The 16,924-nt window shown below is 38.3% G+C and overlaps 1 protein-coding gene across 1 annotated transcript in view; it reads right to left on the reverse strand.

Moving 5' to 3' along the window:
- The window catches only part of LOC119775312, a 101,952-nt gene that overhangs the window by 33,429 nt on the left and 51,599 nt on the right, over positions 1 to 16,924 (reverse strand). The window contains 4 exon segments of the mRNA XM_038273244.1: positions 67 to 174; positions 441 to 548; positions 2,016 to 2,123; positions 2,208 to 2,330. Of these exon segments, the coding sequence (XP_038129172.1) occupies positions 67 to 174; positions 441 to 548; positions 2,016 to 2,123; positions 2,208 to 2,296 (413 nt within the window). The 5' untranslated portion in view covers positions 2,297 to 2,330.

Genomic DNA, 16,924 nt, shown 5'->3' on the forward strand with positions numbered 1-16,924 from the left:
CACATAAAAACATTCCGAATCCAATCAGTTTAGTTTTAGACAGTTAAACATTCAGACAGAGCTCACCTCTTTGCAGCTGAAGGTAGGTCTGATTTAAAATCGATAAGGTGACCCATTGACTTGTCACTCTTTAAGGAAATACAGCTGGGTTCTGGTTTGAGGTTCTGTTGGATCCTGAAGGAAAAACCCTGAATTCAATCTTAGTCTAATAATGCATTTAAAGGTAACCTGAATTATGACCCCTGCTGGACCAACAGGTGAAAACAGAGACTTAGAAACACCTCCAACAATGCTTACCCTGAACTCACCGGAGACTGAATTAGTGCAAAAACATCCAGCAAAAACAAAGTTTCATTAAAAGGAATGAAAAATATCACATAAAAACATTTCAAATCCAATCAGTTTAGTTTCAGACAGTTAAACATTTAGACAGAGCTCACCTCTTTGCAGCTGAAGGTAGGTCTGATTTAAAATTGATAAGGTGACCCATTGACTTGTCACTCTTTAAGGAAATACAGCTGGGTTCTGGTTTGAGGTTCTGTTGGATCCTGAAGGAAAAACCCTGAATTCAATCTTAGTCTAATAATGTATTTAAACTTAACCTCGGAGCTCGAGGAGAGCATTCGCTATATTATTATTAAATATAGGAGCAAAACATGCGGAAATTAATACTTTATTCAATATGACATTTAAAAATTCCCCATCAGCATCCAGCATATGTTGAGTTTTTGCCCAAATATTTTCTTTTTGTTGTAGATTTTTGTAACAGGGATAACTAGGATCATATAAAATTGGCTTGTATGAACTATGTTTGTTCTCTACTTCCAAACTCAGCATCTCTTCATCCATGAGATGCTGAGGAATGCCTGCGATAAGAAGTTTCTTTTGAAGTTGTCGGATGCAGAAGTTTTGACTGGATTTGATTAAACTTTTAAAATAAATATTTTGATTGAGATTTGAAATCTGTTTACTGGTCTGTTGAAGTACCAATAGTTTGCATCCAATAATCAAATTAAACGGTCTTAGTTTTTGGGAATATATTAGAATTATGCTCTAATTTTTAGTTACCGATCCATCATTACCATATTTTAATTTCACAAACTGAATCTTCTCAACATTCTTTTTCCTGTTTGATGCAATTGCAATTACAGATCTTGATCTGGCCAGATGGCAGCAAAAAATTACTCGGCTCTTTATTTTGAAGGTGACAGACGGAGAAAACGTATGTGGACTGTGACGTGCAGAGGAGTAGCGGTGGATGTGGAACAGTTCTCATTAAATAACATGACAGACAAGTACTCTGCACAATGTACGTGAGTGGGGCGGAGTGGAGCACTGATACAGTGTGGGAAATCTGGTGGTCTGAACTGCTGATGGAGAAACAAGTTCATTTATCTTCTTGTTGTTTGTTTAACTTGTTCTATTCTTAAACTGTTGATCCAACTGTAATGATCTTGGCATTGATATCTGGTCTGATTACTCATTTCAATCACTTGTGTTTCTGCGCCTAGTTCTCATTACCTCTCATCTGATCCACCTGCTTAAATCTCTACTTTAACCGCCTTCAGATCTGTCATTAGTGCTAGATTATTCGGGCCTGTAGTGAGACTTCACTAGCATACCTGTATTTTTGATTCTGATCCTGGACCTCTGAGCTTGCCTTAGTTTGGATGATTTAGTTTCCATCTAATAGTTGAATCAGCATCATGACATGACTACATGTGCATCACCTTAAGCTCTGCAGAAGCACCAACTCTGGTTCACTAATGTGACACAAGGTGATCCAGAAAGATTCAACTGGATGGAAGAACAACTAATTTTAGCTCCAATATCATCTTACAAGTTCATTTCATATCATCACAAAACAATCTTTTGATTATTTCCATTATTTAGCCTCCATCACTCACTGCTTCACATTTGAACACAGACATGTGAGAGAAAGAGTTGTGTTCACATTAATATGTTGGAATGAAGTTAGTTTAAACTAATTAGTGGAACATTTAGAAACAGCTCACCTGTTTGCTGATGAAGGTTGATCTGATTTAAAATTAATGATGACATCCTTTGAATGGTTGCCCTTTAAAGACACACAGCTGGGTTCTGGTCCAGGTTCTGTTTGTTTCCTGTGAATAAATATAAATTGTTGATGTTCATGCTGAGCTCTGACATGGAGAAGAGTCCTGGACAGTTAGAGATGGCGATCTGACCTCTGAGCTTTGCTCTGGTCCTCATGTTCTCCACACAGAGTGGTTGTAGAGGGAGGGACTCTGTCCTCTCTGTCCTCAACCTGATCCATGCTGCTCACTTCACATCAGCTCACAGACCTGGAGCTGCAGCTAAGAAAACACAGGATGAAGATACATTTACATTCAGTGATTCATGCCTGCAGGATACAGTCGCTGTTTTCAATTCAATTCAGATAATATATAGTATATTCCAAACACATGTAACCACAAGGCAGTTTACAGAGACAATTCAATCAGATCTCTCTCTATTACAGAAATAAAGTTGTGATACTAAACTATAACTAAGATTAGAAACAAGGAGAAGAGGTTACTGGATGCTTGAAATGAAGAGATTGGTAAAATGATTAACGTGTTTGCAGTTTGATTAAGAGTAAAGTGAAGGACCAGAGTGCGAAATACGGGGGAGGTCCGGAGGGGGTTCGACCCTCCCGATTAACCCATGAGCCCCCCTGAAAGCCTCAGAAGCAAAATTTAAGGGGGGTCTTAAATTGTGTCAAAAAAATTTTAATAAAATGTTCTGGCTCCTTAGGGAGCCATTGCTCATATTTGCATATTGTTTCTAAGTTATATACTATAAGCTTTCTTATGTATAATCTTTGATATAGTCTTATTTTGAAAGCACCGGAAGTTGAGCAGTTGGTGTCTTCCTGTTTAATGAGTAAACGCTGCATAGCTAAATCTGTTCTCTATGTGCTGCGTTTTTGGCCAGTACAGCATGTAATTTGATGTGTATTTCGTTTATTTACATATAGTACTGTTTCATGTTGTGTTTGGAGGTTTATTGCAAGAAAGGTCACCGAGAAGAGAAGTTTAAAAAGACGCTAGCATACGCGCTAACTAGCCATTAGCATACGCGCTAACTAACCGTTAGCGATACCGCTAGCTAGCAGCTAAATGTTAACATGTTGTTTGTGTCATTATGTGTTTCTGTACATATTCAGGGAATATGTTGAGTTTATTATTTGGGAGAATTGTGCCTGTTTATTTGGAATTGTGCCTGTTTACACAAAGACTTATGCACATTATTTCTTTGTTGCAGTTTTACCATTCAGTCATCCATTCATACCAGCCAATAAATCCAAAGAAAAGGCTTACAGTGTGGTTATTGGAAATTATGGTAATCTACCTGTTAAGCTAAGAGTGAGGGCAGGACATAAATTATTTTTTTGTCGCTAATGGTCACTAAAATGTTCTTAAGCTCAACATGTCCAGTATTAAAATTCAAAACCTTTATTCACAAACATGCTGTTTTTTGCGAAGTGGAGCCAGCCAATCCTGTTCGCGTATGCAAATTAGCCATGTGCTTTTCCGCAGCACAGGGGCAATGCGGAACAGATTGCGTGAAGACAGCAGGTCTTCACTCCTGTTTATGGACCATAACAGACCTCCTCTGGACAAATTGGACCCATTTCCATTCGTCAGAAACTGAATTAAAGCAGGACATGTGCGTGCATGAAAGAGAGAGACGGACAGACAGACAGTCTTTGTGCCTGTGTGTGTTTTCATAGACTGACTGTCTATTCAGGCTCTTGCCCACTCAGATTCACAAAAAACTTCATCCATCAAGCTGTCAGGAAGCTGACCCCCCCCTAAAAAAAAAAAATCACTCCGGACAAACTGTCTCCTGCACTACTATTATTACTATATTTCTTTTGCACTGTTACTGTTACAAATGTATATCTTACATAATTGGTAATAATAATAATATTTTTTCTGCTGCCATTACCATCTGCCTTTTTTCACTAGCATAAGTATTGCATATTTTATATTATTGTACATTTTATATTTTATAGTGAATTGAATGTTTAAATTTTAGTATTAGGAACTGATCTTATCTGTTGTGCCTGTGCACTTTATCGGTTTCACTGTTGGTGAATGAGAAATGAACGTCCTCTCTAGTCCTTGTGTGTCTGGTGAATCTGAAGAATTGACATTAAAGCTGACTTTGACTTTGAAATGTTATAGGCCTACTGCATATTGAGAAAATTTAGATTGGTATTGCGCAACAATCGCGAGATGGGGACCCCCCCAAATATTGACAGGTATTTCGCACACTGCGAAGGACCTTTAGAATAACTGTATAAATGAAGATATTATCCAGTCAAACTTCTTCCTGCGGAACATCTAAGCCTGCTGTCTAGATGTTCTGAGCCTTAAAACTATACAGGTGGATTATATGTTCAATTAAAGCTTGAAACAGTTTTTTAAATAAAAAAAAAACAAAAAAAACAATATAACAACCATCCATTTGTTTTCCGTCACGCTTATCCCTGCTGGGGTTGCGAGGGGTACTGGTGATCAATAGTGAGAGGTGGGGTACATCCTGGGCAGGTCGCCAGGGCAACACAGAGACAAGCAGGACAACCATTCACTCTCACACCTAAGGATTATAGCAGACATCCCAAGTCTCCTGGAAGGTCCGGGAGACTCCCTGATATCGATAGTTGTTCACCAATGTCCGCGAGTCAGATAAAAATCCACTCCCGTCTGAGACGGGAGTGGATTTTCACTCCTGTCCCGTCCCACTCCCACGGAAAAAAATTGTGTCCCGTCCAGATCCTGGTGTTATGCCCAAAAGTGCATGCCTGCCGAAATATGCATCCCCAGTCGCGGGAGCGCGCCTCGCTCTGTTGAACTGCATATCGACGAGGAAAACGGATTAAAATATGTTCAATGGAGCTTAGGTTCTTCTATTAATGATATAAAAACGTTTAAAAATACCTCTTGTGGGAAAAAAAGTTGTGGTTATTTGGCAGATTCATTTACAAAAGTACGGATTTTTTGAACAACATTAAATCCAAAGATTTTGACCATGGTACGGCTGATTTATTTGTTGTGGTCTCTTGCTATTTACACACAACACTAAACCGTGATAGCCGACGTGAGTTTTGAGTTTGCAAAGCTTTCTCTAAAGTGGAAAATCAAACGCGCATCTACACAGCACAGCGTTCACAGACCAGTGAGATGTGTTCGCTGCGCGTCAGAAAGCTATGGTGCATTCAGGAGCATTGGAACATTTTAAACTTACAAGAATGAGGCATAAAACAGAACTGTATTTTACTGAACTGTATTGTATTTTTTGTTTGTTTGTTTGTTTATGCACATCTGCTAGCTTTTTATTCTAAAAAATCTATAATATTACAGCAGCAATTTATCAAAGTTTTTCAAAATCCTGTTTAAAAGCTCCAAATGGGGCTTCAGATCATATGAAGCGACAATTGCACTGTCATTGTTTTACAGGGCAGAATTTGCATTTGCTGATCCTTGTACTTACTTACTGACGAATAATCAGGAATACAGACGTACAAGTGTCAACTCCTCTGAGATAGCAGGGGATGCAGTTTTTGGCAAGGACCTGCCACAAAATGCATCCCCCTTGTTTTTAACCTAAGAATTGTCCTACACACATGAAATTCATACTGGTACCTCAGCACACACGTGGAAGCATGTAGTAATTGTTACATCAGCTACAAGTCTATATTTCTGTAAAAAAGCAGGGGATGATTTATCAATATCGTAGTTACAGGTTAAGAAAAAGCTCAAACCACCCAGTGTTGACAACAAGTGACATGGTATGACGTTCCAAATAGAGCTAGGGTTTTTAAAGAAGTGTTTCAGCCAGTTTATTTTGTAAAGCAAGAAGGCAGTACAATAATTTGAGCATCATGTGTGGATTAGAACTACTGCGATCTGTATCTGTCCACGCTCTGTTTAACAAGCGTTGTAGGGGACTGGTTGTCAGAGAGCGCGCTGATTGGATTAGTTTGAAAAATAAGGGGGTTCAAAAGTTTGGGGTCACCCAAAACAATTTTGTGTTTTCCTGAAAAGTCACACTTATTCACCACCATACCTTGTGAAATGAATAGAAAGTAGTCAAGACAAGATTAGAAATAATGATTTGTATTTGAAATAAGAGTTTTTTACATCAAACTTTGCTTTCTCCAAAGAATCCTCCATATGCAGCAATTCCAGCATTGCAGACCTTTGGCATTCTAACTGTTAATTTGTTTAGGTAATCTGGAGAAATTGCGCCCCAAGCTTCCAGAAGCAGCTCCCACAGTTGGATTGGTTGGATGGGCACTTCTTGCGTAACATACGGTCAAGCTGCTCCCAAAACAGCTCAATGGGGTTCGGATCTGGTGACTGCGCTGGCCACTCCATTACCGATAGAATACCAGCTGCCTGCTTCTGCTCTAAATGGTTCTTACACAATTTGGAGGTGTGTTTAGGGTCATTGTCCTGTTGTAGGCTGAAATTGGCTCCAATCAAGCGCTGTCCACTGGGTATGGCATGGCGTTGCAAAATGGAGTGATAGCCTTCCTTATTCAGAATCCCTTTTACCCTGTACAAATCTCCCACCTTACCAGCAACAAAGCAAACCCAGACCATCACATTACCTCCACCATGCTTAACAGATGGTGTCAGGCATTCTTCCAGCATCTTTTCATTTGTTCTGCGTCTCACAAACGTTCTTCTTTGTGATCCAAACACCTCAAACTTGGATTCATCCGTCCACAACACTTTTTTCCAGTCTTCCTCTGTCCAATGTCTGTGTTCTTTTGCCCATCTTAATCTTTTTCTTTTATTGGCCAGTCTCAGATATGGCTTTTTCTTTGCCACTCTGCCCTGAAGCCCAGAATCCTGCAGCCACCTCTTCACTGTAGATGTTGATACTGGTGTTTTGCGGGTACTATGTAATGAAGATGCCAGTTGGGGACCTGTGAGGCGTCTGTTTTTTCAAACTAGAGACTCTAATGTACTTATCTTCTTGCACACTTGTGCAACGCGGCCTCCCACTTCTTTTTCTACTCTGGTTAGAGCCTCTTTGTGCTGTCCTCTGAAGGGAGCAGTACACACCGTTGTAGGAAATCTTTAATTTCTTAGCAATTTCTCGCATGGCATAGCCTTCATTTCTAAGAACAAGAATAGACTGTCAAGTTTCAGATGAAAGTTCTCTTTTTCTGGGCATTTTGAGCGTTTAATTGACTCCACAAATGTGATGCTCCAGAAACTCAATCTGCTCAAAGGAAGGTCAGTTTTGTAGCTTCTGTAACGAGCTAAACTGTTTTCAGATGTGTGAACATGATTGCACAAGAGTTTTCTAATAATCAATTAGCCTTCTGAGCCAAAGAGCAAACACATTGTACCATTAGAACACTGGAGTGATAGTTGCTGGAAAGGGGCCTCTATACACCTATGCAGATATTGCACCAAAAACCAGACATTTGCAGCTAGAATAGTTATTTACCAGATTAGCAATGTATAGAGTGTATTTCTTTAAAGTTAAGACTAGTTTAAAGTTATCTTCATTGAAAAGTACAGTGCTTTTCCTTAAAAAATGACATTTCAGTGTGACCCCAAACTTTTGAACAGTAGTGTTGATGAGCGAATTAACAGTCGTGATTTTGGACTGTGAGAAGAAGCCAGAGTACCCGGAGAGAACCCATGCATGCTCAGGGAGAACATGCAGCTCCATGCAGAAAGACCCTGGGCCAGGAATTAAATCCAGAACCTTCTTGCTGCAAGGTAACAGTGTTGCCCACTGCACCACTGTGCAGCCTTGATATAACAGCCATTAATTTCATTTCAATTTATAAAGGTAGAGACTGCTGTTCAATTGACATCAAAGGAGAAAATGAAAGTTAGATTTAAAGACCTGAAAACAAAGCCATTCGTTTAGTGAGTAACAAACATCAGCTGTTCCTCATGAAGACTGTTTCAGACAATAATCTGATAATCCTTGGAGATTTTCCTTCATAAAGAGAAAAACGAAAAATTTGTTTTGGAAAAAAAATAGCATTTTGTAAAAACCAATCAGAGCAGAAACAGACTGATACATCATGGAGGCTCAAATCAACTTTAATTATAAAAATAAAAGAAACTCACTGTGTATTTATGCAAAGCAGATAACAGAAGAAACATGACATGGAGGCAGCATTGAAGTAGATACGGAGAGGGACAGTAACCATGACAACATACCCACTGTTTTCCTCATGGACAGACAGGGAGGGGTTCTGACCCGGGGCAACAGAAACTAAAAAAAAAAAAAAAAAAAAAATTATATCAATTTATATTTCAGTTGTCGTTCAATGTTCCTACAAAACAATATTTTTTCTGACGCATTTATTATACAGTACCATCTAAACACTGTCCTCTCTAATTAAGCAGGACCTTGTCCATACTATTCTTATCTAATTAATTTAAACTTATTGGTTTTCATTGTGCTGTAAAAGGCACCTAATAAGTTTTCTTTATTCCGTTTATTTTCCTGATCACTCTCCAAACTTCAGATAGTTTAGTCTCTCCCATTATTACTATACTGCCTCCAATGAGTCATTTTAGCTCTCTAATAGTTCTCCTGAAAACAGTGTGTGCTCTTATTTTGTTAAACTCAGCATGAACAATAACAGACACCATTTTAGATTTATACATGTTCACATCAGAATTTTGGTATTAAAAGCTTGATTAATTTTTATATTGGGTCCTTACAAAGCAGGTCCCATCTCTATTTTATTTTACTACCTAAGAAAATATTTTCATGTATCCATTGTAATACCCTTGCAGACCAGTAGGAGGCCCCGGTTCACTAATTTCGCTTCACGTGGTCTTCACATTACCGTAAAGTGGGCACCCCTCTTTTGAAAATCCTGGATCTGCCTATGAATTGTGTGGGTAAAGAAAGGGAATATTCTCAGGGTTAGGATTAGGATTAATTTGGTGATAATCTACTGATCCTACTAGCAGGTAGTAGGCACAATCTGAAGCCTTTCTATGGCATTAACAACCGCTAATAATGGCCATTTAATGGGAGGATAACATCCATACTCAGTTCTTTCTGTTGCAGAAATCCTTCCCACAGCTTATTCTATGGAGCTAAAGATAAAAAAAACAATGTATTTGTTTACCTTTTAGTAGATTCTCCGGAGGTTTTCTATTCTGCGTCACTGAGGAGAAAAGCGAAACAAACTTTAGCGGAAGGAAGGAAGTGGGGGAGGGGGGACGTTAGTTAACAGCAGCAGGAGCAAATAAGCTGTTCCTCTCAGCGTCAAACCAACATAACTCACATTTCATGTGATTTTCGCTGATAACATGCAGGTTATCAGAATCAGAATCAGAATCAGAATCAAGTTTATTGCCAAGTAGGTTTGCACTTACAAGGAATTTGACTTGGTGCTGTTGGTGCAGACAAAAAAACAAAACAAAATAGCAAAATAAGATAGAATATATATAATATATATATATATATATATATATATATATATATATATATATACACAGAAGCTATATACAAACAGTAGACTGTGCGTTAATGTAACGCAGAAATCCTGAATGGGGGAGAGAAACATTGTCCAGTGTCACGGGCGGGTCTTGGCCTTGTTGATAAGGCCGATAGCAGATGGGAAAAAACTGTTTTTGTGACGTGAGGTTCTGGTCCTGATGGACCGCAGCCTCCTGCCAGAGGGTAATGGCTGAAATAGTCTGTGACTGGGGTGCTCTGCTACAGCCACTTTGTCTAAAAGCTGAAGTTTTCTATTTAACTACTTCTACTTTATACTTTTTAACTACTTTATTTACAGCCTATATTCTTTAAAAAAAACTGCCTTTTAAAATTTTACTTAGAATAAAATCCACATGTTTCAGTCACAGGGATTTACTGTGGTGTTTAAAAACAAAACAATTAACAGGATAAGAGATTCTTTTTGTTGTTCGAAATGAGGAAAATCCTTGATTACACATAAATGCATTAATCAGTTCCTGTGGCTGATACAGACGGTGTGATGGGGGGGCTGCGCACCCAACTTTTGGAGACCATAATAAATATTTGCTACATATTTTGCTGTACTAAAGTCGTAGGGAAGCAGTTCTTCCAACTGTTGCATTTCCAAATTCTCCCAAGTGGTGTCTGACTTTACACGAGTGAATAAAGTGAATATGATGGGTTGTTTATCAAGGGGGCGGGATTTTTTGGGTTGAAGGTTCGTAAGCCAGTTTGGTTGTGGATGGTATGTTGGCAGCATCTAAATTGGTGACTGATAAAGTCTGATATATACTCAGAAACCAGGTCATCTGTCTGTGTGCTGCAGTGAATGGAAATGTTTCCCTGCCACAGACACTCTGCTGCACCTCCCCAAAATTGTAGCTGACCGCAGACAGGAGGCCTCTGTTTGGTCAAATCTACATCCACTGTACACTATCCGCATTTCCTGTTTTGTACCTTACCGGCTTGTTTTGTTTCTATGACTGCCATTGTGGAAAACAACTTGTGAAGATGGACCAGCTAGAAGAGTGAGGTGCGCGAGAACATTGGGACCCTTTTTCCGCCTGGATCCTCGCTCTTTTTGGCCCTCTTGTTCCTCCATTGTCGCACAAATCTGCCCCCACTTCCTCACTGCCTCGGCCGTATCTCGACCCAAAATTGGCCATAAATCAAAAATACCTGTGACAAGCTCACTGCGACACACTGATGCGGGGAATAAAACCAGCCCTTTAGAAATTACACTATCAAGGAACACTATGGACAGCGGAAACATGCAAGAGTAGGAGAGTTTAGTGTCGGAGGTTGTGGATTAGTCTCCTCCGTCATACATTTTTCATTCAGAGGAGGAAAGCGGGGATGACGATTTTGTAGAAGAGGACGCCAGGGTGGCAGAAGCTCGGTTTGGTGTAGAAGGTTTACAGCCGTTCATGTTTGAGCCCTTGCCTCGCAACGCTGCCAGTTCTGTTAGCTCTACGCCTGCCGAAGACACAGACGTCCATCCCCGTGAACACTGGGACGCAACTCCATGGGAAAGGAAATTATTCTTATTTCTGATTTCAACCGTTGAGTATATTAGCTGCGACATATGAATCAAGATGCTATGACCGAAAAAATTAGATTGACAGATGACCGTTGATATATGATTGGATGAATTTAGGTGTACAAGCTGATGTATAACTAACTGGCCTGCATAAGATAACAAAAAAAAAAACAGACAGGATTTTTTTTTAAATAGAAATTTTCTAAATTTTGGGACAAAATGGTCTGATAAAGAGTACATTTATATATATCTTTAAGCCAGAATGATTTGTCATTTAAGTATGATTTCCCTACAACTTTAAGATTAACAGCCAGTAGCTGTCACCTACAATGTACTAACTATGCTGTTAAACCCGAGAGATTTTGGCTCAAAAATGCTTTTTCAGTAAAAAATTATGTAATCAGGCTAATTCCATTTATGTTCATTCAATAAAAACATTCATTAAAAAAAACTTAAGATGAATAGTTTGGGTTCTGTGAGAGAGTAAAGAAAGTATTTTATCATTTAGCTTGGTGTTTCCCCACCTTTTTTAACTTGTCTACCCCTTTGGTATTGAATATTGTCCAAAAAAGGAGTATAAAATAACTGATTATAAAATAAAGACTATTACTATATATTTTAATTTAAACATTCAGTTCTTATCATTGTATCCTTAACATCTCAAATAAACATTTAGTAAGGAATGAAAATAAATAACAAATAAAAGCCTATTATAAACCTTCATTTGTAAAACTGGAGCTCCTCTGAGTAATTCCCTTATAATCATATTTAAACTTGATGAATTGGAAAGAAAAATTATAGTCAGACTGACTTAATTAGTTTTACTTTGTTTTCTTCATAGCATCTGAGCTGCTTTGCTGAGCTCTGATAGCTCAGTGTAAAAAAGAGCTGGTCCCAGACTGTCCCTCTGCTTGGTTTGGATGTGTGTTAAAGTTGAACTCAAACATATTATGAAAACATAGTTTTTGGTTGATAAAAACAGATCCCATCCCTATTTTATTTTACTACCTAAGAAAATATTTTCATGTACCCCTTGCAATACCCCTGCAGACCAGTAGTGGTTCACTAATTTCGCTTCACGTGATCTTCACATTACAGTAAAGTGCGCACCCCCCTTTTGAAAATCCTGGATAGGCCTATGAATTAAAGAGAGGGAATATTCTTAGGGTTAGAATTAGGATTAATTTGGTGGTAATCTACTGATCCTATTAGCAGGTGGAAGGCACAATCTGAAGCCATTCTATGGTATTAACAACCGCTAATAATGGCCATTTAATGGGGTGATAACATCCATACTCAGTTCTTTCTGTTGAAGAAGACCTTCCCACAGCTTATTCTATGGAGCTAAAGATAAAAACAATGTATTTCTTTACCTTTTAGTAGATTCTACGGAGGTTTTCTATTCTGCGTCACTCTGAGGAAGTGAAACAAATTTTAGCAGAAGGAAGGAAGTGGGGGAGGGGGGACGTTAGTTTACAGAAGCAGGAGCAAGCAAGCTGTTTCTCTCAGCATCAAACTAACATAACTCACATTTCATGTGATTTTGTAGCCATGCTGAAGAGATACTGTGTTTTTAGTGAAATGCTAGTGCATCAAATAAATAAAGTGCAGAGGTCGAGATAAGTTAAAAAGGGTTTTAGGGATGATGAAGCTTTACTGTTCTGGTTATGTATTTTCCTTTGACATGAAATGCATCCAATTTATGAATCTTATCATAAGTGGCATTACAAGTGATTTTCATGGCTGAATATTTTCTGAAACAGATTAAAATAAAACTACTTTTAAACTTTTACAGTTGATTTAAGTATATCACATCGATATTTCTGGTCTATTTATCCCTTTAATACCCCACCCATGCTTTTTAAAGTGGAATTAAGCATTGAAGTCTGTTTTTCCCGCTAAACTGATGCACTATTACCCCTGCTATTATGTAAATAAAAATGCCTAATTATAAGATTCAATAGGGTTCCGAAATTTTCTATAACTAAAATAAAATCAAATCAATTCAATTCAGTTTATTTATATAGCGCCAATCCACAACACGTCATCTCAAGGCACTTTACAGTTCAACCAGATCAAACAGTCAAATTGATACAAAGTTTTCTATCTAAGGAAAACCAGTTGATTGCATTGACTCATTGACTCAAATGCAATCCCTTACACTAAGCATGCTTGTAGCGACAGTGGAGATGAAAAACTCCCTTTTAACAGGAAGCAACCTCCAGCAGAACCAGGCTCAGTGTGAGCGACCATCTGCTGAGGGCGACTGGGGTTCAAGGAGACAAAAGCAGAGATACAAAAAGCAGCTCCACAGGCGGCCCTGTCAGGAAACACCCAGCCAGGCAGACGAGCACCGAGCCAGCTCCCATGTAAGAGGATCAAGAGAGCACATCTAGCCAGTCACAGGCAGAGAAACAGGACTACACTGGAAAACAGGCTGATCTCCAGCATTTATAAACAAGGGTGTTGATGGAAGCAGCACAGCTGATATTTCTCTCCAGGATAGAGATTAAACTAACAAATTGTGCAGAGTGGGAGAATAGAGTCAGAATGAAGCAGAATGATGCAATGGGGGTCCCTATGTCCTCCAAAAGTCTAAGCCTTTAGCAGCATAACTATAGAGATAGCTCAGGATAACCTGAGCCACTAACTATAAGCTTTATCGAAAAGGAAAGTTTTAAGCCTAGCCTTAAAAGTAGACAGGGTGTCTGCCTCATGGACTAAAACTGGTAGTTGGTTCCACAGGAGAGGAGCCTGATAACTAAAAGATCTGCCTCTTATTCTATTTTTAGATATTCTAGGAACCACTAGTAAACCTGCAGATTGAGAGCGAAGTGCTCTGTTAGGAACATAAGGAACAATCAGATCTCTGATATAAGATGGAGCTTGGCCATTTAAGGCTTTATATGTGAGAAGGAGGATTTTTAATTCTATTCTGGATTTAACAGGAAGCCAATGAAGAGAAGCCAGGATAGGAGAGATATGATCTCTCTTTTTCATTTTCATCGCTGCAGCATTTTGGATCAGCTGAAGGCTTTTAATTACAGGTTGTGGACTTCCTGATAGTAAAGAATTACAATAGTCCAGCCTTGAAGTAACAAATGCATGGACAGCATAAACCCTGGACAGAATATTTCTTTTTTTTTTTTTCAATATTCCTCAGATGAAAGAAGGAAATTGTAGAAACCTCTTTGATATGGGATTTAAATGACAGGTCCTGATCAAAAACACCAATGTTTTTTTTTTCTCTGAAATCAGTTTAATCCCATCCAAATGAAGGGACTGGCTAATCAGCTTATTTCTCAAATACTCTGGTCCAAAGACTATAACTTCTGTTTCTTTATAGTTATTTGAACCTATACTGAACTGTTTAGTGGCAAGACAGAGGCCTTAATTACTTTTTGGTAACCATTAATTGCTCCTACATGCATTATTATTATGCCATCAGCTGTATTCTAGCATAAATTTAAAGGAGATGGTTCTAAACCGTGCCTTCAGAGGATAGCTCAGGGATAACACTTCTAATTAAACAAGACAATGGGCCAGATTTATCAAAGGTTTGCGTGTATAAAAACGTGAGCTATTTCACTGCACACGCTAAAAAATGTACAAACTGATCTATCAACAGCGTGCTAAAAGGATTTGGTCTTTAAAATGTGCTAAATAGCGCCTCTTATCCATTTAGTACTTTTTCTGCAATGAATATGAAATATGGGGCGTTTACACGCAAAAGTGCGTCTTGTGGGAGGAGAACATGTAAATATATTAATTTAGCACTCACAAAGTGATTTATTAAACCTGAAAGCAATTTTGCTAACGGTATCTGACTCTATATTTAACACGTTTCAAAAGAAGGTGCAAATGGTCTGTATGCGTAATTGCGCACACATGGCAGCGGTTATTGTCGCAAGAAGGAGACATGGAAATAAAGCAAGGAGACGCAGAGAACGAATTTTTTCACTAGTGTGAATATTTTTGCAATGAACGAGGAAACGATCATCAAAACATATCGTTTATCTAGCATTGCCATTTTGGAGCTGTTGGGGGAACTCCGAATGGATTTGGAGCCAGCCACAAGGAGGACCCACGCAATACCAGATATCACTAAACTCCTTGCAACATTGCACTTTTTTGCATCTGGGATCTCCCAATCTCGTTTTTCAGAAGTGCTGTCCGACGTTCTAAATGCCATGTCGCCCTGGCGCCCTAACAGAGAACCCCGACACCCTGCGCCTGTGGAGTAACATGCCAATGCAGTCATCTTATCCACAGTCACTTCTTGTGAGCCATTTAGTATGTGCATTTTTCTACAGGCCAATACAAAACACCTGTTTGTTTTTGTTTTTTTTGTTTTTTTCTTACTGCGGTGAAGTAGAAATTCAGCCACATACCACCTTAGGGAATAAAGGTTACCAAAGTTTATATATATATATATATTTAAATATATATATATTTCTTTTTTTGGAGGGGGTGGGGGTGTCACTGTAAGATTAAAATTTCTTAATGCACTAGTTTGCACAAACTACAAACTACTTTGCCGCAAACCACAAAACGCACAAAACCATCATTTAAATAGGGAGTCTCCAACAGTTTTGCACCTGCCACCAGTTACGCAATCGCTCTTGTTAAATCACCCGCAAACCACGGTTCAGCCCCTCGCGCAAAATTCCAGTTTGCGAGCGCAAATTACTGCACGCAAAATTGGATCTTGATAAATCCGGCCCAATGTAATTTTTACTCACTTCATATTTATGGTTTTTACACAGATTCTTCATTCTTAGGATTATTTTCTGTTTTCATATATGTGCTTGTTAAAACCTAATAATATCTGCCTGTTACTTGTTGATTTTTTCCCCAAAGAAGTTTATGTAAGTAGGATACATCTTCCTTCTGCATAAAAAGAAATGTCTTCTACAATATGTCATTCAGTTGCCTAAACTGAACTTTTTCAAGCATGGCCATGACCTGGATGAGTGAAAATCTCCACAGATAAATGTTTACAGATTGTTAAGGCAGGTTGTTATATTGAAAATGGTCTTCTTGTAGATCTTCTAAAGTCCTTTCTGATGGTGTAGTTGATCACTAAAACTTTAGATGTTGAGGAAAGCTTTGTGTCTCACCTAAAAGCAACCAGACTTTCAAAGCAGCTCTTTGTTCCAGTGATCAGGCTCCATTTAACCTGAAGCTGCTTAAGGTTGTGAGAACAGGGAGGGACTATGAACTATTCAACACCTCAGGTCACCTGAATGTGGTTTATGAACATTTTTTATATTTTTTTTTATGCAGTGAGCTGTGAAAATAACATGAATAAGAAGTAATACAAAAAACATTTTATACAAAATAAATACATTTTAAAATAAAGTGTTTTTAGTGGTAATTTGAGGTTTTATGGTGCTGTAGGCATTGGTTACAGTATTTTATCACTAATCTCAGATTAATCCTCTATTATTAATTAAGCAGCTGCATTGGTCCAAAAGAAGCTTCAATAAAATTTTTGCTACAGCTGCCTAACATCAGTGATAATAAATACCTTTATCATAACTAAAACTAGCTGGATATAGATGAAGGAATTCTGCATGTGTCATTTTAACATTGATGAAATGATCCAATCCTCAATCTATTATTGCATCATCTATTGGTGCTTTTATTGGTTTTATTAAACCATTACGTCCTTTAGAGCAGCTTCTTCTCAGATTCTCTCCTGGGTCTTAGTCCATATTTACTAAAGATGTTCTCATATTTCAAAAGCTCTTCCTGTATCTAATTTCTCCACACATACATCAAATAAAATAAAATATTTAAATCGGTCTTAAAGGCTAAAATGTACTTAGGCTCAAAGAATCGTTAATGAGCATAATCATGTTTTAGAACATTATTTTT

Source organism: Cyprinodon tularosa, unplaced genomic scaffold (assembly GCF_016077235.1).
Source record: "Cyprinodon tularosa strain WSP-4 unplaced genomic scaffold, ASM1607723v1 ctg867, whole genome shotgun sequence".
Classification (NCBI taxonomy): Eukaryota; Metazoa; Chordata; class Actinopteri; order Cyprinodontiformes; family Cyprinodontidae; genus Cyprinodon; species Cyprinodon tularosa.